At 36.0% G+C, this 23,239-nt stretch overlaps 1 protein-coding gene across 1 annotated transcript; it reads right to left on the bottom strand.

Moving 5' to 3' along the window:
• Positions 1 to 163: 163 nt before the first annotated feature.
• SPO11 (SPO11 initiator of meiotic double strand breaks) lies at positions 164 to 17,661 on the bottom strand. Its single transcript, XM_009684049.2, has 13 exons — positions 17,383 to 17,661; positions 14,674 to 14,787; positions 11,533 to 11,621; positions 10,787 to 10,853; positions 10,449 to 10,557; positions 9,687 to 9,773; positions 8,000 to 8,036; positions 7,671 to 7,780; positions 6,727 to 6,826; positions 3,588 to 3,625; positions 1,965 to 2,041; positions 1,641 to 1,752; positions 164 to 949 (listed from the first exon to the last, which is right to left on the bottom strand). The coding sequence occupies exons 1-13, from the start codon at positions 17,526 to 17,528 to the stop codon at positions 830 to 832; spliced, it is 1,206 nt and encodes a 401-aa protein (XP_009682344.1). The 5' UTR covers positions 17,529 to 17,661; the 3' UTR covers positions 164 to 829.
• Between the last annotated feature and the right edge of the window lie 5,578 nt (positions 17,662 to 23,239).

Below are 23,239 nucleotides of genomic sequence, written 5' to 3'. Positions count from 1 at the left end.
CCTTATCAGTCCTGGAAAGTGGTAATGAAAGTATTTTTTCTGCAGTCAATTTGCTTTCTTCATGTAAAATTCATTCAATATACACTTTAATCACTATTTGCCGGCCCTTTTTATTGTTTTAGAACCAACTAAATAGAGAAAATGAACAAGGGATTCTGTTTCAATGTGCATTAACAGGACTGTTTATTAAATTCTAATGAACAACATCTGGCTGCTTACTTGTTCACTGGAGACAAGGTAGTAATTGGCTTGTCAGAACATTTGCAGTTGCTTGAGATATGCAGTGAAGAAGAACTGTCCCTGCTTTTCTGTCTAAATTCACAGTGAACACAAAATACCGCTGTTCTATACTTAAAATTTCTAAAAGCAGGTACATACAGTAAATTGTTAACAAAATCCTTTACTTTCTACAAAAATAACAAGGACAGTATAATAGCATCATTTAACTGTGCTTTAGGACAGCAGGTGAAGCAAACCCTTGACACATTTTTAAGTCGTATAACTTAATGTTTTCTCTCTACAAAGAACATATTGAAATATCTTTTTATGTATCTTCCATTGCATTTGGGATTGTTACAGTGCAGTAGTCACAGAATGGAAGAAACAGTAAAAGAGTTGTCATTTCTGCTGTGGTTTGAAAGGTAAAAAAGAGACAGTCAAAATTACATGCTAGATACAGTGATAAAATTAACAAGAAACTGAAACAACCCCCTGTTTCTCTTTGCAGATTTTCTAAGAGCACTCAACACAAAAAAAAACAGTATTTTGTTTACACATTTGTTACAAAATAAGTCAGTATCCAGAAAACGGTTCATCTGCAAACAAGCTTTCATATCCATCCACCAAATTGCAATTTGTTTGGTAAATAGACTCTGGAAAGGTAATCTGATGAAAGAGAAGTTAAAACTTGAATTTCAGCCTTCATTTGAGATGCTGCCATAATTTCCAGCTAAAAAAGAACAAATTAACCTGTGATGTTGTAACAGCCTGATCAAAGATTATATAACTGTTTAAACAAGAATTATACTTGTTTGATGTGCACACAGAGCCATAAAGTAAAAAGAGTATTACTGGAAATGGGGCTGCAAAATCCCTGTCATGGAACTGAAATTGATTTTTATTATATGCTCATGTGCTTTCCAGTGTATATCTCATATTTATAAGCAATTTATAAGGTGAGTATAAACAGGAGGGGGAAAATACACAATACCTTTTCTTCCTTGCTAACCATTTCACACAATATATGCCTAAATTGAGATAGATGGCTTACAAGCTCTAGGCAGGATCAGAGGTCAAATACGGAGTAAGCAACTGTTTTACATGTTCCCCTGGTCTGAAAGATGTAATATGTTCCATAGTATTTACGAAAGCAGTAAAATCCCATCTACAGCATATGATCATCAGATGACTAATGGCAGGAAAGCTTAAAACGCTGGCAGTTCTGGACTGTGACCCACTGAGGCCCACTGATTCAGACAGACAGCAGGCATAGACTTTCTCAGTCTTGCTGCCTTCCAGAGCAGCAAAACCTTACTGGTTCTGCTATACTACGTTCGTCATCATAAACAAGAACAGGGTTGCCGGTGATAGGATTTGGCCTGTGGGGATTAAGAAAGAGGAGATGATTGGTTTATACGTACTTCTCTTTTCCACATTGGCTGACAAGCAACATAAGGTCTCTTTTGTATACTTGCTAATTTATTTTGATCTTGTTTTGTAAATGGAATCAGGACATCTTTGCATATATTTAATCTGAAAAGAAAGCACAATTAGTAAATTTTCTCATCGACTTCAGAAATATTGTTTCCAACTTCCTTTTAACAAATCAAAATAACGTATGAGAACAGTAACAGATTTGATCGTCAGCCATCTTTCTATGCTTTAAGTCAGATTCATTGTTACTTGCATTTACCGTCTGTTAAAGAGAAGGAGCATACTTCTATTTCTTTTGGGAAATAACTAACCTCTCGAGATCAGATGGAAGAAGACCAAGCCACTTTATAGATGGAACGGTGAGATGATGGGCTTCAAAAGACATTGACTAAAATAAGAAAGGTCAGCTATAACACTGAGTGTCTGTTTAGTTTATATCATTTGAAAAATACACCTTCCCAGGTCATAGTCAGATTTTACTAGAGTGCTGGTTAGCTACTATCACAATTAGAATGTTCTAGGGAAAAATAGCGCAACTGAAGCTTACCATATCCCCCTACCGAAAACAGTTCCTCCCCAAGACTTGCGCCCTTAAACCCACGAGAGATCTAGACTAGTCCAATTTAGTCTAGTCTGCATAAGTTTTGGAGTTTTGTTTGTTTTTTAACAATCAACATGAGTCTGATTACCAGACAAAACTTAAGCCAGGAGAAGCAATCACAATTAAAACTGGTTGGGAGTTTTTCATATTTTATGCTAGAAAGTACCACATCATCTACAAATTGCCAGACCACCGGTCGATCTAGCCCAGTATCATGGCTACAGTAAATATCTAAGGGAAAAGTGTAAAAGCAAGTAAGCAGTTAATGATACTTCCTCAGAATACTCTCCCTGCTTCAAATAGTTTGACTCCCAACTTTCTGAGACAGAGGTGGTAGTGGTGTATTTAGTAATACTTGATAGATTTTTTTTTTCTTGAATTTGACTCGTTGCTTTTGGAATCCATGAGAACTTTTGTTATCTACAGCATCCTACAGCTAAGTACCACAATTAAATTACACATTGTATTATGAATACTCCCATTGTTTGTAATGAACTTGACATATACTAGCTTCATTTGATACAGCCTATTTCTTGTAGCAAATACAATGAAGTGTTACTCCAATTGAACAAAATAAAAAACTTTAAAAGGAACCTGACAGTTTCATTTAATTCTGGAACATGCTGTTCTATCAACTTACGCACCTTTGTAACAGAGCTTTAAGCCTGACACCTCACCCAAAAACTTGGGAGATCTGGCTTTCCTGCATGTCCTTGAGGCATAATATTTGAACTCTAACATCAATGTCTGACTGTTTTCTCAAAGTTTTTCTTTGGATGTTCTTTCTCCTTTGCCTTACTGAACAGTTCACCTATCTGCTCCTTCTCTCTGCCTTCCCCTTAGGCTACCCACCTTCAGTATTGTCTTCCTGTACCTCTTCTTTTAGCATGTAATACAACATGCCTTCCTCTTCCCTTTGCCTCTTCCTCCATAACTGTCTGCACTAACCCATGTATCCGCAAACAAATTCTCATCCCAAAACAAAGTCTTTGCTAACGTAACATGACTGTGTGGAGTATCGTGCAGTTCACCCATCTCACAAGTTATGTCTCCCTTCTCCCCAGTTCCTGCAGTCTTCATTTGTCTTCTAGGGCACGGACTGTGTGTACTACAACGCAAAATGGAGAACGCTTTTCTTTTGGGACTCCCTGAATGCTATCAAAATACAGATAATACTACCAAAATACAAATAATACTATAAACAACTCTGTGCAGCAGGCAAAAACAATAAAGGGCAATAGCCATACTAAAAAAGGCTATAACATTTTGCATATTCCAGCTTGCAGACTGGATTATGAAACAAATATATTTGGAGTGGAAAAATTATACTTACCACAGATCCATATTTGTAGATGCACATTATCTCTATACCTGATTTACAAATACCAAAGGTCAAGAGTCTGTTTCTCTATATGTTGGATGTGCTTAAGAAGACTGCATTCATAATTCAATTCTATGGCATAACAGTTATGGCATTATGATTGATAAGGTTCTTAATGGTTTACAATTATCTTTAGAGCATGTCACAATAATACAATCAAAATCTGAGCATAATATGGCACCTTTATGTAGTGAAATGTTTCACACTTCCTGTGCATAGTCATTTCAGAAATAAGGGTAATCAGCTCTTTTACACATTGTTCAACAACTGTCATGAGAAGGGTCTTTCTTTGCCCAGTGTAATCCATATCTCTCAACAGTATTGCTTTGGGCAGCTGCTTCTCATTTTGCAGTAATCTCCCTCGTTTCCAGGAGGTATTCAGTGTAGATATATAGAGAATTTCTGTATGTGAACCTGATGTTTCAGGGAAGTCTCAGATTTACTGCTGGTGTAATAGAAAGCTCATATACAGTGAATCTAGAACAGCCAGAATGTAATGGGCTTGTTTTATACCGAAAGAGTGGCTGTACATGTGCTTTTGGGTGGGTCTGCACATGTGGAGTAGCTGAAAGATGTTCGACACAGTGAACCTGTGCAGATCAACAACACATGCCCAGTAGATCCTTTGGATCCTGCTGCTTTCTTCAGAATTAGCCTTAGAAGGTACTCTAGCTCAAGACTGTAAGTTAATCAGTTATTACATTTTTCATCCTTCACATTTTAAACTTTAAATATTATTTATATGTGTTTTAATATTATAATGAAAATTATTGGAGGTGTTTTCAGGTATATAGTTTTACCTCTTAGTATTCCTGTGAGAAATTAGAGTTTTGAAATATCCTTAAAGGACAGTAAAAATCAACCAAATCTCCTAGAGAAAATTACAGCAATTCCAGACAATACAAACTTCTTAAAGTTCCTGATAACAATCTCATTGACTTCAGTCAACATTTCAGCAATGAGCTGCCGGGGAGCTTGAAAACTCTTGTGCCTTGTGAAACAAGAATACTGAGCTGTGTACTTAGGCCTTGTTAAAACATGGTATGTATTTTACCTATGTCATAGGTAAAATATATGTTATATATAAACAATTTAAACAATTCTTGAATTGTCAGTAGTTCAGTCTTACAGATGCTTAAAGTCTCAGTGTTCTTGTGTAAAAGAACTGAACACTCTTCAAAACAGAATAGTCTAGCGTTTATTTTCCTGGCATAAACACAGCCAGTTTGTACACTTTTATTGAAATGAAATTATACCAATCAGATTTACTTTCTGACTTGATAGTTAAGTTTTGAAACTAAAATGAACTGTTTGGAGTTTAGCTCTTTCTGTTTTTCTCTTTAAACCGAGTTGCTCTGCTCAGAATTTTCTCCAAAAAAATACTGACGTTTAGTACACAATACTAAAAGATTACCAAATATTTACATATGGTTTTATCAAAAGTACATTCATTGACTGCATGCTAAGGAGTGGCACTACATCTTGTTTCTGGCTTAAAATTCAAATTTCAAATTTATCTTGAATTACGGACATCGGAGAGTACTATTTAAAGCATACCAGTTACAGAACTGTACATTTTTTCACTGTTTCTTTTTTCCCCTCTTCACAACAAAGGCTCAGTCAAAATCCTAACTATCTCCTAATTACTAATCTATCGAACTAAGAAATAATTTTGGAAAGTCTCATTTCAAGGAGTATTTACAAAAATAAATATATGCTGTCACGCTGTTCTGCAGTTGAATCAGCAGAACAAGGTTTTGAAGCTTGTTTCACACTCCAATAACAAGAATATAACCTTCAGGAATTCTGACCTTCTTAGCTTCCCCTCAGCTCTGTCAGAAAAATAAAGACAAAAAAAAATTCCATGATACATTAAGTAAGTCTGGCCACTTTGTCTCTGATATTGTGGGAAAGAAAGAACGTAGAACAATCAAGATTTCATGCCATATTTCCAGTTTTTGGAGAAAAGAGAGAAAACATTTTGCCATTTTGATATTTCTGATACAGTAGGGTAAAAACTAAAATCCTTTTACCTTTCAGTAACAAAGGAAGTTCTACATTCATCTGTATTTAAGACTGGTATTTTAGCTCTCAGCTTTTTAAATCCCAAAACCTATAGATACCCTGTGGGCCTTACTTGTGATATGGATAGCTTAAAGATAAATTCTGAGAATTTTGCATAAATTATGACTGACCATTGAGTCTGAAATTCATGGCTGTTCATGTTTTCGGTAGGAAAAAATCCCAAACTACGAGATCTGAAATATTTCAATTATGTCCAATGGAGCAATATCCAAGTAACTATTTTGAGATGAGTCATCATTTAACCTTTAACTTTAAACTTTGATTTGTAAGCACAGCCTTCATTTTAGGATTAACTTAATTCCTGCTGGCATCAATACTGCAGTTTCTAGCTTCCACTGCTGTAAACTATTGATATCACAAGTGCTGAATTATAAGATTACACGCTGAAGATAAGACTATGTTAACGACCTTAAAATTGGTAAAAGACTCATTTTGCTCAAAACATACTATTTTTTTCATGTCCGTCTGCCTATGAATCATAACACAGTTAAAAATTCTGCTTTATTCCAGATTGGATAATGTTTACAAAAATTCCTGTTACTCCTTTCACTTTAGAAAAGGAGCAGAATAGCCAACAGTTGGAATTCTTGGAAAAAAAAAAAACATACTCAAAGGTATTTAGCTCTGCAAGGATATAGCTAGGGTCTCCTGAGACTTTCAAAAGCAGCCCAGTGCCTAACTTCCATTAAAATTAGTGGGATCATGCTATGGGTCATAAAACTCCCTGTGATACTTAACCTTGTTTTTAGGTCCACAGATACTTTGAAAAACTAGCTCTAATCTGAGCCACATAGTCTATCAAAAATCCTTTTTGTTTTAAAGGCACAAGGTTCAGATTCTTATTAAGACAGTACTGATGTCTCAGTTAAACTGCACAGATCAGCAGCTTTCTGATTATCTAGGATTATCCCACTCTATGCCATGAATGCCTTCTCAGAAAAGTATGAAAAAAGATTCTAAATAAGTTTTGTTTTCTTTTTATGCCACTGAAACTCTAGAGATTTACCATGTGGATCTGCATCCATAAGGGTGAAAATAGGAATTTGAAATGTATCCCACAGCTTTCTGACCAAAAGTCGTGTATTAAGATCTGGTACGCCTCTTCCCTAAGGAAATAAAATAAGAGCAGACATTTTTAAATTAATTAAAACAACATCTGGCGACATATGTGTTTACATTTGTCATTTAAAAGCAAGTAAGCAAACAAAACACTATCAGAAATACTTCTCCTGGAGCTATTTTGCAGGGAAAGCTGTATGCTCCTTTTTGGGACCATGGGGAGAGAAGGAGGAATGAGGGCTGGGAAGCAGCATGGCAGATGCCCTGGATTACGGGGACTATCATACTTTCCTCAGTGTAGGGAGTTGGTGTGAAGCTGGTGTAAAAAGAAAAAGACCATTTTTTCCCCTCTTAAAATATTTATGGTACTAATGAAATAATATAAAACAAGCTCTTGATATGGCTGACTGTAACTGGTACTTGGTACATATACAGTACAGTGCATAAATATAAATGCTTATCTCTTTTAGGTGTGGGAGAAGAACATGTGGGTATGCATATTCAATTTACACATTCCTATTAATTCTCCTTACAATCTTTCCTTACAATCCAAAATTGAACAATTCTGTTTCTTCTAGCCTTATTAAGCTGGGATCCTAAAGAACAAAAGGAGACTCAAGAGTTAAGAAGTCTTTTTGAGAAAAAGTGGGGCAGCTACTTCGCAACAGTAGATGAAGTGAGTAGATGAAGGAGATCTTTGGAAGAAATAAGTCTTTAGAATGCGTATTTTGTATTTCTATTACTAGGATAATAAAATGAAAAAAATTACTGTAAGATGTTTCATACGAATTTTATTTTCGTCTTTTGACTAAGTTTGAGCCCGACTACAATGCTAAAGTATCATTTAAATTCTTAAGTCTAGCTAGACAATATGAAATCTCAGATGCGTACCGTAATCATTATACATGGGGTCAATTTATTGCAGAAGTCATCATCCAAGAGTCTCTGAAAAGTTGCATCTTTTTCTACAATTAACATGAATTTTGCATGTGAGATTAAATCTTATATGTTAAGGCTAGCTGCATGTAAAATGATCCATCACACAAATCAATTAAAACCGAATGCTCTAAAATACGTATTCTGGAGCCAAAGGCAGTCATGACTCAGTTTCAGAGCCAACAAGCAAAGAAAAAATTACCAAAACATTGTTTAACTTGGAATATTCTTTGTTTATACTTTATTTTTTCAGTCTACAATGAGAGTTCTTGCTCAAAGGATACTTTTAATTCCTTGAACATTAGATGGCACAGTGACTGCCTAAAACAACAAAAATGAAATTAATCATTTTAAACAGAGAAAATGATCTATTTTAAAATAACAACATTAGGTAATGAAGGACACAATTATATCCTGAAACAACCATTCATCTTCTTATATACAGGATCATTCTTGACATTTTCACTGCTTTATGAGCATATTCAATCATTTATATCCTGTTCTATTACATGGTTGTATAGGAGTCCTCCTGTTATTAAAAGATACTTTTCAAAAGCGTGCCTGTGCTACTGTCATAGAAGACTGTTCTTCATATGGTCACTACAGAGATAACATTGTCTCAATTAATTTTGTGTCTTAGCCAGAAAATAGTCAGCTGGGTGTAAAGATTGCAAATTCAATACGGGTTTAAAACATCTAAGCATTCTTTTTGAAAGACCTTTAAATCCTTTCTTTTATTAACCTATAACCTGATTTTATGACTGTTTTGTAGCAATTATTTTAAGATATAGTAATGTTTACTTTACTTCTCATATTAGGATTGGCTCAATCTGGCAAGCATATGGATGAGAAAACAGCAACTGGATGAAGAACTTGGCAAAAGCATATGTATATATTGAAGTGTGTGGTCTGTTTTTACTTCTGACTGCTAGATCACCTCAGGTGCCAGAGTGGAACAACTCAACAAATAAAAAAAACGAAGAGCTGTAGAACAGCACTAATAATAGAGGTCTTCACTTTGTTTTTGTTTAAGCGAAGCCTAAAATAGGCAGCTAAGGTCGTCTTTCCATTTCGAAATTACCCACTTAAGCTTAGAATGGACACATTTTCCAGGAAACAATGACAGCACTCAGGAGTTCTGCATTCTGTTCCCACTTTCAGAGTCTGCAGGGCTATAGGGAAATCTTTTAGGGCTACATTAGCTGAATCTCATCTCTTCAATCCACTACTGGCTCCTGACTGCTTTTGAAAATGTTACTAACTTCTCTTTAATCCATTTCCACCTTTGGTAAAATTAATTGGCAATACAAGCCCGTCTAATGTCTTTAAGTCCTGTATAAGTGATATAAGGAGCTCGTTCTGAGACCTAACAGCCTCATGTTATATACCATCGGTTATGCAGTGCTGGGCACATGAAGACAATATCCACCCTTATGCTGACAGAGTATCATCATTAAACCTGCGTAAATGAGGAGATAATTTGGGTCCAGAAAGAGATTTCTTTCTCTAGATATAGAGGTTCAATTCAGACTCTCATCTGTTCTGTTACTACTAGATGAGTTTGTCCACTGCAGTAGAAGCAGCACCTTGAGGACCAGCTGATTTCATTAACTCAAACTGTAGGACTTATTTTCTTACTTTGCCAGAAATCAATCTACCGTGACCGAAACAACGTTTGATGAGAGAGCCCAGGATTCTGCAATTCAGAGCACTTCTGTGTCAGAACGCTGTAATACCAAGGGTTAGAATATAAAGGTCTGGGTTAAAATTAGGCCTGTGCTGACTCACAGGCTGGTGGCAGGCTAGCACACCAAACAGTTGAGCAATCCTTTTTCTCTCTCATTTTTACTCAGGCCTTACTGTGCCACAAGCACTGGTCTGTATAGTAAGTGTGTACAATAACCGGGGCTAAAAAAAAGTACAGGATATCCCACAGAAGTAGAAGATATGAATAACTGTTGCTGTACATACTGTTGCGCTACAGGTACAGTTCACTTTTGTACCATCTTCCTCAGTATAACTTAAATTACCAGCAAGAGAACCTTTAGTTGTAGACAGCTGAAAAAAAAATAAGTTGTATTCAGTAAACGGGATGTTGCATGCTGTTGTGTTGTTATATTGCATAGGCAAAACAAGAATCTTCTGGAAAGAATTCTGACCAGTAATAACCAATTATCAACTGCCATCAACCTTTTACACTGAACAAAGTTATTGTCTTCAAGGATATGAAGGAATATTTACAGTAAATTGTGTTAATAACTACATTTATGGATACAAAAGCATTCTTATAAGGCATGAGATACTAATGAATTGTAAAGAGTGTGGTACCCATGAGTCACTTTAAAGATTCATTTAAACCCCAAATTAGCAAATCACTTAAGCACAAATTGCTGAATGAATGTCTTGCATTCTAAAGTTTAAACTCTGCCTTCATTAAGTTAATAGCAAAAGGGCTAATGTTTTCAGCTAAAGAAGTCGGCTAAAGGAATTAGTTTAGCTAAAGGATTTAGTTCCCAAACTCTTTGAAGCAAGGGAATTAACTATGAATTTTCTCTAAAGAAAGAAACCATGAATACCATGACAAATAAAATAAAGTTTCAGTGCACAGCTGACACATTTTATACTCACTACATACTTCCTACTGATCACTTTCCTGATAAGTTCAGCTTTCAGTACAATCTATATGATTTGGAAATAATGACAAAATAAAAATATTTATAATAAACTGCTTACTATATGTAGACTTCTCCGAGGTATCTTAAGCATGCAAGAAATGTCATCGACTATATTGTCCACAACACTCTGGCTGCCAAACAGCACTGTGTCTGTGTAATATATATCTCTATGAAGATAAAATAGTGTATTTGTAGTTACAGTACTAGAAAAGCTATAGGCTTGAGAGAATGCAGAAAAACATTTTACTGAGGGTAAGGATAATTAGATCAACCTAAACCTACATTTTATGTACAGAAAAACGTTATCCTACAGGTTTATATCCAAGCTGTTTGTCTTTCACAATAATATTCCTAAAATACAATGTCATTTGAAATTACAGAAATGCAGTATGTTACCTTTTAGTTGCATAAGTATTGCTCTGCACCATCTTGTAGATCATAGATAAAATTTTGAGCATCAGAGCTGAAAAAAATACATTTACAAAATATTTTAATTTTATTGATGTTTACCAAATAAAAAGAAATTTTAAGTTGCTTAACAGCTCACCCTGACAGATCACCTTGTTTTCAGAAATGTGTATGCAATAATTTGTATTTATATTGACCCATATTTGTGGTTCATAAAACACTAAACAATGTAAATACAATATGAACATATATATTTTAACGTGCTGTGAAAACACAGGGAGACTGTACTAATCAATAGATTCAATAATTACTAGCATAATGAGAAAAAAACGTGATCAAATTAACTGAGGGAAAACATGCCCTGCTATCCAGGCCAAGAAATTATTTGGAGTTGGAAAAAGAAATTAGCTTGTTGTCCATATTCCAAGATTCCTTCACTAGTCAGTTTTCTGAAGAAGGATGATATTTTTACCCCAAAAAACTTCCAAATATGTCTGCAGCTGCTACTTAGTCAGGGAGGGCAGAAATTATAAGAACTCTGTATTAATTTCACTGTAACCCACACTGTAATTTAATAGAGAAGGAAAAGGCTGAGGGGCTGGCTGTAAGTTCAGCTTTTATTAGTGATATACTTCTAAAGCACAATGCGTAATTTATTTCTTTTACAATGCTTTGAACTAAAAGACAAGGAAAAAAGAAATGAAGAATTCTGCTTTTGGATTTTTTTAACTTACCAAATTTTAGTGCTGACTTAGAGCAGTCACTTCTTATTTTTTTTGTAGTACAACATGGTATCATCTGTAGACCAACAGATTCTTTAAATCTGATACATTGCAAACAAATACAATAAAACTGTAAACTCATGAAGTGAGGATAAGGTAAATCATTCTTTGCAAGATAATTCAGACTAAGATACCTTTTCTCTCACCAAATACGCTAGTCTGGTTTTCAGACTTAGTATGGAGGCCCATCAACTTCAGTGGAGTGACTGGCCATCACCATCTAGTTGGAGTCACCAAAGGGAAAAGACAGCCACTAATCGCCATCTGCCAGAATTACCCACTCAAAACACTACTGAGCTGCCTCCTTGTTGATCACTGGCTTCAAAACAGGAAAGACTTTCTCAAGAAGATGCATCAAGATTGAATTCAAGCCTAAATATAAATGCTCCTAGACAACAGTAGAGACAAGTATAATATTTCATATATGCTTATAAAAGTTGATATATCAGCATAAATTATTATTTAATATGAAAACAAAGGAATAAGTGATACAGGAAAAAATATGGTTCACTATTAATATACAAGTCAAGTCTGGCATAGTAACTTTCTGACTTACAATGTATGGAATAAGTGACATTATTTCATATTACAATAATATGATCAGATCTATGCACTGAAATTATTATCAGAACAACTCAGTTTTATTTCATTACTTACTTTTGGAAACAAAAATATGGTTCCTCCTATTCTCTAAAAAATGACTCATCCAAATGAGTTGCACCAATTTGTATTTCACCCTTCACTTTTGACAGTGCACATTTCACTGAGAGAGTCAAATGTTTTCCTAATGACATTCGGTTACTTTTGCATAAAAATATTTTACTGCCTTATTATATGAGAGGCCTGCCTTTAAAGCATTCTTTTTCACCTTGGAGTTGTATTAATGGTAAAACGACCATAATTTTACATAAAACCACATGTTTCTAAATTTCTTTCTTTGTCAAAGCTTTTGCTTCATGCATCCTTTGGGTGGCAGAACACACCACACTGCACATGCATATGTAAGGTGACAGCAACAACAAACACCACACTGTGCCCTTTGCCTTTCAACTTTAAAGTAACTCTCTTGCTGCAACATTGGAAAGATATTCTGCTTTTCATTTGCTTGTTCCCTACATTGTAACTTTGCAGGATGCAACTTCCGGGAGGAAAGCAGTAATCAAAACTTGGCTGGATTGCTCTCATACGGTAAATAAGGAGCACTCCTTTTAGGAAACAGTATGTTTAAGAGCCTAAGTGTGATCAATCTGACTCCCATAGCTACTTCATTAAGAAAACTTCAACCTGGCATTACATCAGTCGTTCAGCAATTCTTCCTAGTATTGTCTTTACTCCAACAGACTAGTGTCCTATACAATCTTGTCTCCACAACTAGGATTTTTTTTTTTTTTTAAGAAAGACACAGCTGGATAATGAAAACCTGTTATACGGCTTTAGGACTGGCATTCTCACTGATTGACCTCACTCTTAGGTAACTATCTCTCTGGGTATCTACAAACTTTTCCAAGGAACATGTCAAACATGAAATCATGTTCTCATTCTACTAGGTCCTGCCCTGTAGATCCCAGCTGTGCATATTCGGTATGAAAAAGCTTGCTGAAAAAGAAAAAAGGGAGCATGCCCCACTGGCTATATTTTCTTTTGTTCCTACTACATTTTGGAGTTTTATTTTTATCTGCCTATTTATTTTTATTGTCATCTTCTTACATTGCCATATTAAAGAAGGTTATAGGTTATTATTCAATGGAAATACATATCTGAGATTACATGTTGCCATCATAAATACTTGCTAAGATTTTTAAATTTGATTGATGAGTCTTATTTTTAACATGTGGTGATGTTAACTTGTTATTTGCCATCAGATCACATAGGGGAAAAATGTTCAAACTGAAACATCTCATATGTGTTTTTCTAGCCTGAAATGCTAGCGCCAGTTCCTCCAAGATTGCCAAAAATTGCAAAACTGTTACAGTATTTTAATTTTACTGACATCTGAGTGAAACATTTTTGTCAAACTATCAGGACATAAACCATTAAATCCACTGGACCGTGCAAGCCTTTCAGTTAACTGATTACCTTCAGGCCCTCCAGGTTTTTTTGACTGACAGAAATTTATTATTCACATTAAATAAGGATTCCATCAAAGTGCTGTGTGTAGAAAGTTTGCTATGCTTTCTCAACCTCAATTGTTTGTAATGTGTCCAGTTAAACACCTCTGAAATCTTACTGATCTAAATATCCTTTAACCCACTGATATGCAAAGCTATTACAGGACAAGAACGAGATTTGTGTCTTTCTCTATCCTTTTGCATTGGTATTATAGAAAGCAATTAATCTGGCAGCTTCAGGCATTTTCAACTGAAATGAACTCCTCAGAAAAATATTGTTCCACAGGCAACTTATACAAATCACAAAGTATGCTGTAAAGGAGGACAGGTTGCTTTGTTTCGCTGATCCTGTCTAGATAAACTAGCATGAGATGTGAAAGGTAGATAACGTTTCAGAAACTTAGTTTACTTTGTTGGCTGGTAATGGACTTAGAACAAATTATGGACACAATATGGTGATAAGAGATACAGCAGTAAGAGGAGAGGAGCATCTCTGAAGAATAAGAAGAGGAGAAGCTTATCGCTATCGTTTGGGGAAACAAGACATCATGAGGAAAAGTAGAGAAAAAGAAAGGAGGAGGCACAGAGAACGGATTGGAGATTGAAATTGTCAGTAATTGTTTCCAGCCTGGAACAGGTTTTTTTAATCAAAGACAATGTATCATTTTTGTTCTCTACTGCTTCCAGAAAATGACTGTTTATAGGACCTCCCTTTCCTTTCCAACCCCTTTCACTGTAGTTTCACATTCCCCTATACACCATAATCTGCTACTACTTAACTTAACACATGATGCCTTTTCATGTAGAGTGGACACTAAGCATCACTTTTTATTTGTCCATTACTTTTTAGGAAGTTAAATTATTTTTTAACTCTAGTGCTGATAGAATTATGTAAGATTAACTTTCTTGGAAGTTATACAATCACATATATATTCATGTCGCGTCTATTAATATAATGCAGGCCTTTAAAGTTTATAACACTTACTCGATATTCCTCCAATCTGATCTGTTAGCCAGTGTGAGCACAGGTGCTTTTTTTTTGGCCAAGCTTGTAAATACATCTAGAATAACATTTTCTATTGCTTCAAGAACTTCAGAACTGAAACAAAGCAAATTAATGATACCGTTCAAATGATTAAATATAGTTTGAGTATTATTCATCTGTCCCCACCCCAACAGTATACAGAATATCTTTCAATTCAAAATTATTTCAAGAAGATGCATGTTTTTAAAACATGCAGGAACTTTCCTTTGCTTTGTTTTGCTTTTGAAGGTTTTTTTGCTTAGTTTTGCTAAAATCTTTGACTTTCCATTTCCGATGCAACACTGAGTGCATAGTTTAAAATTACATTTCTATTCACTCTTCAAACCATCACATTTTTAATCAGCTGAACTTCTAGATCAACTGGCTGATTTGTGAGTAATGATTAATGTTTTACTTTAAATGATGTAATATTGGCTTTGGCTATGATTTGGGCTAACTTGTTTTTAAATGCTGTAAATTTTAAAAATGTTCAAGACTACAAACACTTCCTGTTGTACCACTGCACATTAACCTTTTGATCTGCTGCCTTGAACAAACTGTTGAGGGTTTTAATTATATGAAGACTTAGTCTCAACAGATACACTGTGAAAAGGAAAAATCTATATCTTTAACTAAAAAGACAAACTAACCTTGCAGCAGATCCCTTACAGCACAATAGTAGGCTAGTCTGAGTGTTATGACAGATGCTTTTTATTTTCATAAGCAATCTGAGGCCCACATTTCAGCTGCCCTTAAAAATGGAAGGATACTATATACCATTGTAAGTTTAGGTAGCAATTAAAAGGAAAGACAAAATTATTGCTTATTTTAGCTGAAAGATTTATCAGCTAAGCCTAATTTTATCATCAAGTAATACACTAAGAACCAATACTAGCACCCACGCACACAAAATTAATTATCCTAACGCTACAAAACCATCAATAACGATTTATAAAACCTAGCTATAAGTTTCCTTAAGCAATAATGAGAATGTCAGCTGAATGTGTTTCTTCCATTTTGTAACTCACCTTCCACTTTACTTCTCTCATTGCTGAAACTAGATTCTCATTCTCTGAAAACTTTCTGGAAAGTATTAACCTTTTCTTTTAGAGCACTCTTTTGAATAGCTTTTGTATAAAACACTATCAGTATACTAACATTTTTGTCCAGTAATATTATATTGTTCAACATAGACAGTTAAAGTTTTTCCCGTTTTTCAGATGAATAAACATGGACGCAGAGAGGCTAACGGCTTTCCAAAGGTAAAATAGTGAAGCATTTGCAGTGTTGATGACACAGAAAGGCCTAGTCATGCAGCCAATATGTAAATTCAGTTTCTACTGTATAATAGCTTCATAATCCCGTTCAAGATTCCCTGACTTTCAGATTCATGGCGCTCAAATTAAAACAAAAAACTAAACAAAAACAAACAAAAACCCTCAAATTCTATTAAATAGAGAGAAAGTGGTCAGCCTTTGAGAAAACCTGTAATATAGCAAAGGGTTAGAGTAAAATAGGCAACTAAAGTTAACTATGGTGCATATCTCAAACTTACCAGTTGAGGAGAATAAAAGTATGCATAGGTGGATGAATAAAAGAATGGACAGATAGGTGAGAAATCTAAACCATGACATTGTTTTGATACTCATATATATTTTATTTAGTCACTTGGTTCTGCTCACTACATCTGTCTTTCATGTTCCATAAGCACTTTGAATTTTGCTGCAGAACTAGGAAGTCCATGTTTCTGTTCCAATCCCAATTTCCTGATTTCTTGGCCAAAAGAAGTTGTAAGTATGACAAAACAGGAAAAAGGGGACAGCAATTCTCTTTGTACCACAGCTGATGTTCCAGCTCCCCTTGCAGAGATTAACAGAATTTTAATAAGTAAATATACAGTACTGGCCAAGTATGTCTACTTAAAATTCATTCTGGTGTGGTTAACAGTGAAATCTGAGATGAGAAGGGGCAGGCACTGTAGATATCACAGGGTTTGCAGCTCGTTTCTGACAGGTTGCTGCATGAATAGACCCTACTCTCTGTATAGCGCAAGAAATGATCTTCAACATTAACAACATAAAAGAAGATTAATTTTATAGTGCCTTTAGCCAGCAAACATGATATAAATACACAAGAGAAACAGTTACAAATAAAAATCTGCAGCGTACTAAACCAATACATTCTAAAAACCAGAACAAGAAATTGCTAGAACCATGGAGTTCCTATACCTGTGATAAAGACCAAGAACTCCCCGAGTCACATGATTTTTATTATCCTTTTTCTTTTAAAATCCCTATTAAGATGCTCCCTGTCTGTTTTAGCCTCTGAGAATGATACATTATGTACTGAAAGAGTTTTTCAAAAAAAAGGTAACTAGAGGCTTAGGGTTTTTGTAAGTAAAATAATGAATATGAAATTCAGTATTTTTGTTCTTTCACTACTTTCTGTATTTCTTTCTTGTACCTCTAGACTTTCTGAGAGTCACGAGGGAACCGAGAGGCTGTCTGCAGCGTGTGAGAGTCCCCTCTGCCTGCGCTGTGTCCGAAGCGCGTTCTTAGAGCGGAACATGTTTTTCACTTTTACACGAACCCAGCGGGTGCAATGGTGCACGACCCCAATTAAGTCCCTCCACAGAAAGACTGTGTGGGTGCTGTTTTTCACATGTTTTACCTGGGGACATGGCTCCCATGACGAGGCAGACTTGTTTCCTGGGAGCCGGTCTTGTTCCCGGCTGGCTCCGTGGTGGAGCACAGCCTGCGGTCCTCTGTGGAGGTCGGTGCAGACCGATCCAGCCTCCCTGGAAGGGACGAAGCCATTTTAAAGAAGAAACAAAAGAAATTAGCAAGGAGATGACAAACACCTAGTCTAGGTGTTGGACTTAAAACTCATTCTTTGAACTCTAACGGCAGGGCCAGCTGGAGAGGAAAAGTAGAAAACTTCTGTAAAAATCAGAGTCGACCAACAGGTTTTCCCACCCTTCCTGATCGACCAACGGCGTTTCCTGCACTCCCTGACTGACAGGTGCTTGCCCCGCCCTTCCTAACTGACGACGACCTTTTCCCGCCCTTCCTCACGGACGAGGACCTTTTCCCGCCCTTCCTGACTGACCAATGGCTTTTCCCACCCTCCCTGACTGACAGGAGCTTGCCCCGCCCTTCCTCACGGACGAGGACCTTTTCCCGCCCTTCCTGACCGACCAATGGCTTTTCCCACCCTCCCTGACTGACAGGAGCTTGCCCCGCCCTTCCTCACGGACGAGGACCTTTTCCCGCCCTTCCTGACTGACCAGGTTGTCAGCAAACAAAACCTTAACATTGTGTTTGGAGCGGCTGTATTTGAGCAGATCTTTAAGCATAAGCTCAGCAAGATCAAGATCTTTTCTCGCTCTTTCTGAATAACCAGCAATTTTTTCTTCCCTTAATGGCAAATGCCTTTTCCTAACTCTTCTCAGTGCCTGCAAGAAAAGGAGGAAAGCTCGCCCTTCACAATCCAGGCAGCTCTGTCTTCATCCCTGTCTGAGGAATTAGAAGTACCATGAACAAACTAGATGACCAGAGGAAAGAGTGTCACACTGGGAGGGAATAAGTGGTTTTTGAGTCAGGATTAACAGTTGAGGGTCCAGGTGTACACCTGAATGCCAGAGCATTCCGCTGGAGAGGAAAAGAGCAGAGCAGTAAAAGGGTCTTGAGACTGATGAGAAATGCAGGATGCAAAGAAATACTACAGACATGATGGACGAGAAAGGAGAAGAGCATTTCACAGGCAGCAGGGCAAAATTATGTGTATCTGGCCAACTGGAGCTACCTAGAGGCATCAGAAATCAGGGTAATTCAGGATAAGACAGTGTATTCAGACCTGCATCAAGGGAAGCACAAGAAGAGGGAAACAGCCTGGGAAAAAGTCTGGGAAAAATAGGCTGAAAAAGCTGAAAGCTCCAGTGCAACTTCAGAAGTTGAAAAATCAGCTTCCCTTCCCAAACAGAATTTGACTTTTAAAGCGATTAAATATTTAGCATTATTTTCATAATTTGCCTTCAGCATTTGGAAGATTTAGTATAGACTTGGTCATGTTTTCAAATTTTTTTCAGCAGGCTGCTAAAAGCTTGTGTTATGAACAAACCCAAAACACTAAGAGTCATGAATCACTGGATTCCAAAGAGGGTTAGATTTAAGAAAAAACACACTGAGTATTGTAAGACTCATGACAGAATCAGGACATCTATGACTCATATGGTATCATCAGCCAGAAGGCATCACTTCAAAATGGATCATACACAGCTAGAGATAGACTGATAGACTGCATTTTTAACAAAACCCACACGACTATCATTTTGGTGTGTTTCACACCTGTTTTCTTTAGATTTACCTTTTCCTACAAGAATCCTAGTTTTCTCTTTCTCTTGTAAAATTTAAACTCATTGCACAATTAAGGAGAAAATCTAGGACTTCTGGGAGACCTGAATGCCCAAAGAGTGCAACACTCTATAGCCAATTTCTATTTCTGTGCCAAAACAGTCTCATTACAATCCCTATGGTATGCCATGAGTAGACCTGTATTCTCTGCTGCTTTAGTAGTTGTTGAACGCTGAGATCACTAGTCCTTTCAAGGCAGCTTGACAGTGAAAAGAAGCAAAGTCTAAGAATGTAAACTTTTCTTACCTCTGCACTTCTGATATGCTGAAGATTTTGTATTTTCAGCTCCTAAGTAGTAACAGACTGCCTAAAAGTGGTCATTTCCTCAGGGTTAGCAATCACTTGGGAGATGAATATCTTAAAGGCTTGTCCTTCCTAGAGAATTTTTTAAGTTTTTACATTAATTTAATTACCTTACATTTTTAAGTCCACTGTTGATAACATTGTTTTTTACACACAACAGTCAGTAATATTGGAAGCTGTGCTGTATCTAGCTGGCTGCCTACAGCATTTCAGATGATGCGATGCTTAGGCTTGTTGTTAGCAAAGTTAGATGACATAGCGCTTAAAATGTTGGAGGCAGCTGTTTTTCCCTGCTGTTCCATTAGCTACAGCCAGTGAGCGTTTCTTCTTTGGTACTTTAAGAGTAAACAGTCCAAATCCAGCTTAGGTAGGTAATTAAAAAATTCATGCCTCGATTGATTTAAGGAAAACCTCAGGCTATGGTGATATGAACACAAGGTGCTTCAATTAAAAGAGGCAAAGAAAAGAAAGGGGAATTAATAAATTGATATTTTCAGATCTTTCGTCTTAAGTCTTTGGCTTTTAGGTACCTTGTGATGACTCCGGAAATATCTGCATAAAAACCCTGTAGCTCTTTCCAACAATTCAACATCAAAATCAACAGATTTTTGTTTGATATAGCACTGACAAAATTATATCATGCCCCTAGCAACAGGTTGCAAATAAAACTATATACATCAACTTGTGAGAAGCTCTTTTAATAACTTGTCTCTTTATCATAGCAGCAAACAGCAACTAGAAAAAGCGTGACCCAAATATCTAATGCTTACTCCAGTTAGTTAAGTAGAAATTGGAAAATAAGCAACAATGACAAAAATTTCCATGCTTCTACCTTAAGATTACACATATATATGTAAATATATACATGTATATATAAACATGTAAACTAGTATCCAGAATATGATCAGTAAATGAACTACAGTCTTTAAATGAATTAGCAGATCATGTCCTGAACTCCTCTTTTTTTCTTCTTTCCGCTTTGTAAACTCTGCCTGATAAGAAAAAAGAATTCAATTGCAAATATTTACTGCATATTTTAGGTATATTAGAGGGAAAATGATTAGGAAAACAGATAAAGAACTATTAGTAGACACTAAAATGGAAAGAAAAAGGTGAAAAATGCAGTGTTACTGATGCACTTACCTCTACATTTGTCTTGCTTCTGCAAAGATGTGCAGTAGAGGGCACCACAGATGGCAGACAAAAGAAAAGGATTATTACTTTTAAGATATTAAGTTTTACACTATGTTTGCACTAATTCTTAAAAAAATTGCAATTGATGCACATTCAGATCTGTTTGCTTTAAAAAATACCCTGTCACCAAAAAGTTCCCTTATGATTACCTCCTCTTATAAATATATGCTCTTATCAGGACACTTTTGAAGGTAGGTATGCTACAAAGTTTGCATAATGTCTCTGATGCTGATTTCAGAGTCAGTTCCTTAATTGCTGAAGAAGAGATTGTCTTGATCTAAAACTGTTTTTATCATCACATTCTATGTGATGAAAGCACTATATGGAACAAAACTGCATTTATCTTAGTGCCAAGATTTTAAACTGCATCAGCAGAACAGAGCATTCAACATATAAACACTTGTGTATACTTTTTACTTTTCTTCATTGCATACCCTATTAAAAGAAGATTTTTCCTCTTTTTATATGTAATTAGTCTCTATCATTGAGTTTTCATGATTGCCAGGGTAAGTCTTTCTCTCCAACTGGTATGTCAGTGACTCTTTTAATAGACTGGTAGGCATAACAGTGGACCTGATATATCTATTTTCAATTAATGTCAAACAGTATGTGGAGGCCAGTCTTAAGTACTCAAGCTTAAAAAGAGAGACACTTATAAAATGTAGTGAGTCAGTGCAAGCAGAAATATTTGGACCAGCTATGAAAGCTTAAAAACAGCAGTGAAATCAGGAAAAAAAATCTCCACTTCAGAGCTTCTTGGGAGTGTGTCTACTATGTTTCAATAAGCTTCAGTTTCTTTGCAGCTTCTTTTAGCTGTGATCTGAGTAATCCTTGGGAGGACAGACATTTTGTGAGCCAGCAGATTTTACTGTGAATAAGTTAGGAAGAAATGAGAGCCAGCTCTATTACCTGCCAGTTACTTGAAAAGTTACTGATCTTTTCTAATGAGCAGAGCCCAGAGAAATAAGAGATGAAAAGTAATTCACAGTTAACAGCTTCAAATGGGACCGCTCTTTCCAACTCACATGTCTGGTAAAAACAAAAAACAAAACAAAATAAAAACTGATATGTTTTCAGTTTACCCAGTTTTGGACTGAGAAACACCTGCAAAATATTTATTTTGTAATGAGCCAAGTCACCATAAGAGGAAAGTTTCTTTGTCACCCTCCCTTCTCTTTGTGTTTTATCTGTCAGCTAGAAATAAAATCCAACAGGCCTTTTCTAAAAAGGAAGAGTAGCCTTCATATAGCCTCTGCCACAGCCATTTGCAGATCCAACATTTTCTAACGCTTTTAGGGGCAGTAATGTATTTGTGGGTGGTGGAACAAGAAAGGTATTTGGGACAAAGACACACTCACAAAGTAACATAAATAAAAGAATACTTTTTTCCCAATTTAGCATAAATGTGTTGTGTACTCCCGTCCATTGACAATAATTAAGCTGCAAACAGGCAGAAATATATGAGCATTTACTGACACAAATTTTCTATGCTGACAAGTTTGAGCTTGCCCAGTACTATCATAGCTACTATTTCTCATTCCTAAGCTGGTCTCACACTAAGTTAGGACACTCTTGAAGCCCAGTTCTCCCTCTGTAGTCCCAGTTACTTTATCAACTACTCGTATGTGCAGCAGTTTACCAAAAGAACCGCAGGCTGCAGGCACACCGCCTGCCTGAAAAAAAGAAAAAAAATCAGTTGTAGCACCTCTAATGCTTGGAAAAGTTGTAAGAAAATTACAGTAGGAATTTCGAATGGAAAGTGGGGCATTCTACTACTTTTACTGTTCTTTTGAAGACAATGTCGTGAAGGAATATGAAGAAAGAAAATATCTCGAAATAGGCAAGCCTCCATGTCAAAAACCAGACAAAATGGGCTGAAGTGCCTATATAACAACTAAATAAAAGTCTTAACAAATAGTAAAATATAATAAATAATAAAACCTATCAAATCTGAATGGCTACAGGACTATGAATGAGTTACAGCCAATTCTGTCCACTTTCTTTGGCAGCTCCCAGATGTCAACTGCTGGAAGTTTTTGCGTTGCTACATACTGTGCCCCAGAAGCAGTAATAATGTCTAACTAATTGGTACATATCTAGATATTTCTAAAAATGTAAATCTGGTTTAACTGAACAGTGAATAAACATGTTGTTAGGAAAAGTTCTGATGATTAAAAATATGTTAAAGGGAAAATGTCTTGAAACATAAACAAATGGAAGATATTAAAACATAAACAGAAAGCATAAATGTCTTCTATTCCTCATTCATGTGAGAGCTTGACTATAGCAGTCAACAGAACACATTCTTGGAAAGAGCTGCATCATTTCTCCTGGCTTTGAAAAGATAAAATGTCTTGTTTATTTTGTGTTTTCCTTTTGTTGGCAAAATCCTAGAAAGCATGAAAACTCAGGTGTGATTTCATTCTTTAAACCCCCAAATGCCCGCTGTACATTAAAGATATTTGAGCCAAAAATCTGTTTTTTCATTTATATGCATGCTACATGCTATATGCGTGCTGCTATCATGGCCCTGTATTTAAGCCAACAGGTAAAACTCAGGATGGACTTCAGATCTTTATTATTTAATAATGCCTGGGGAAAGTGAAGTAAAAGGATGA

The sequence above is a fragment of the Struthio camelus genome, chromosome 18 (genome assembly GCF_040807025.1).
Source record: "Struthio camelus isolate bStrCam1 chromosome 18, bStrCam1.hap1, whole genome shotgun sequence".
Taxonomy (NCBI): Eukaryota; Metazoa; Chordata; class Aves; order Struthioniformes; family Struthionidae; genus Struthio; species Struthio camelus.
This window is presented reverse-complemented; position numbering and strand designations above follow the sequence as displayed.

Coding starts and splice junctions, on each gene's coding strand:
- SPO11 (XM_009684049.2), bottom strand. CDS start 17,528: ATGGCTTCGTCCCTTCCAGGGAGGCTGGATCGGTCTGCACCGACCTCC. Junction 14,788..17,382: donor CATGGGAGCCATGTCCCCAG/GTAAAACATGTG, acceptor GCTTTGTTTCAG/TTCTGAAGTTCTTGAAGCAA. Junction 6,827..7,670: donor CCCCATGTATAATGATTACG/GTACGCATCTGA, acceptor TTATTTCCTTAG/GGAAGAGGCGTACCAGATCT.